This window comes from Apaloderma vittatum, unplaced genomic scaffold (assembly GCF_000703405.1).
Source record: "Apaloderma vittatum isolate BGI_N311 unplaced genomic scaffold, ASM70340v1 scaffold35547, whole genome shotgun sequence".
NCBI classification, from domain to species: domain Eukaryota; kingdom Metazoa; phylum Chordata; class Aves; order Trogoniformes; family Trogonidae; genus Apaloderma; species Apaloderma vittatum.
Window position 1 is genome coordinate 1 of NW_009726188.1, and position 1379 is coordinate 1379.

The 1379-nt window shown below is 45.3% G+C and overlaps 1 protein-coding gene across 1 annotated transcript in view; it reads left to right on the top strand.

The window, feature by feature from the left end:
• Window positions 1-3: 3 nt before the first annotated feature.
• Window positions 4-1379, top strand: part of LOC104276772 — a gene marked incomplete at its 5' end in the record, with an annotated part of 3722 nt that continues 2346 nt past the window's right edge. The window contains 3 exons of the mRNA XM_009873200.1: window positions 4-101; window positions 802-936; window positions 1227-1365. Coding sequence (XP_009871502.1) covers window positions 4-101; window positions 802-936; window positions 1227-1365 — 372 coding nt within the window. The remainder of the gene's footprint in view (window positions 102-801; window positions 937-1226; window positions 1366-1379) is intronic.

Sequence of the window (1379 nt, forward strand, 5' to 3'; positions counted from 1 at the left end):
TTCAGTACCACGGCGTCGTCGTCATCTACAAAGCCATCAACCAGCACCCTTCCTTATCCTTTCGGGTCTACGTGACTGCGAATGACAACTCCAATCTAAAGGTGCAGCTCGTCTCCGGAGAGTTCATGGTGGCGTTGATGTAGGAGCAGTGGCGGGGCGGACTATGGGGTTGCTGTGTGGAGGGCAGGGTACGGCAAAAAGATGCTCTTCTCTCGCCCTGATGTTTTCACGCAGTAGTAATGTCCTGCTACAGGGAGACTTCCACACCGAAAAGGTCTGCCAGGTTAGGGTATGATATTTAAGTAATTATACTGGCCAACGTGCTCGCTCGCAAGCTGTTATAGAAAAGAAATCTTTGTCACCGACATCCCCAGAGCTCAGGATTCACACCCAAAAGAGCTTCTTGTCCTCTCGCCCCTTTCCCACTATAGCACGTAGGCAAGCGCTAGGCAAGGACAGCACTGAGTGTCGGTATTTCAATTTATTTTCCTATTTGGGTCATAGACTTCTCTGATTTCATCTGTGCAGCGTAGTAGCTGAAGAAGTTTATTTGTTTAGCGCGCACCGCTCCGCGACGTTTGCCCCGTGGAACAGGTCACAGCCTTTCCCAGAATCACAGAATCCACTGTTGAGGCTGGAAAAGACCTCTGAGATCCTCAAGTCCAGCCTATGACTTAACAGCATCGCAGATAGACAGAACTGGGAACAGGGAAGAGCCCGAGGAGCCTCATTAGTCCAGGCTTTAAAAGTTAATTCCTTTACTGAGGCAAGTAACCCTTAAATCGTATTTTTAAATTTTAGGATATCTCAAAAGACGTAAAAAAATCACCTAAGAAATTCATTAAAATTGACAAGCCCCCTGCATGCCAAAAATTTCTTCAGGACGGCAAGAGGTATAGACTAGTTTGTGAGCCAGAAGCTGAAATAAACCCGGCGGTAAGTCCCTTATACAACCCTCATTTCATGCATTGCAGATCCGTTAGAAACAGGGTACAAAAATGGCTTTTCCTGCGCTGATGTTAAGGGCGTTTTTCACATTCATTTGCCATTCTTGCAGAAAGTGTTTGTCTCTGGGAGCCCTAAAATTTTGGAATGAAATCCTGGTGCTAAAACCAACATCAGAAATCTGGGGAGATTGGAGTTGGGCTTAGATGTGTGCAAGCAGCCATTAGTTTATGTTTTGGCTAAATATTTATTTTTATTTTTAACGCGTTTACGTTGTATAGGATATTGAGTTTTGCAACGAATCTTCCTTGACGCTAAAAAATTACATCGAAGTCTATTTGGAGAAACCTGAGGACTTCACCTTGTCTTTGGTTGAGCTGGAGTCTGACGCGGCCGTGTGGAAAGCAAAACTCAGAGAGAGTGAGTCTTTCGTT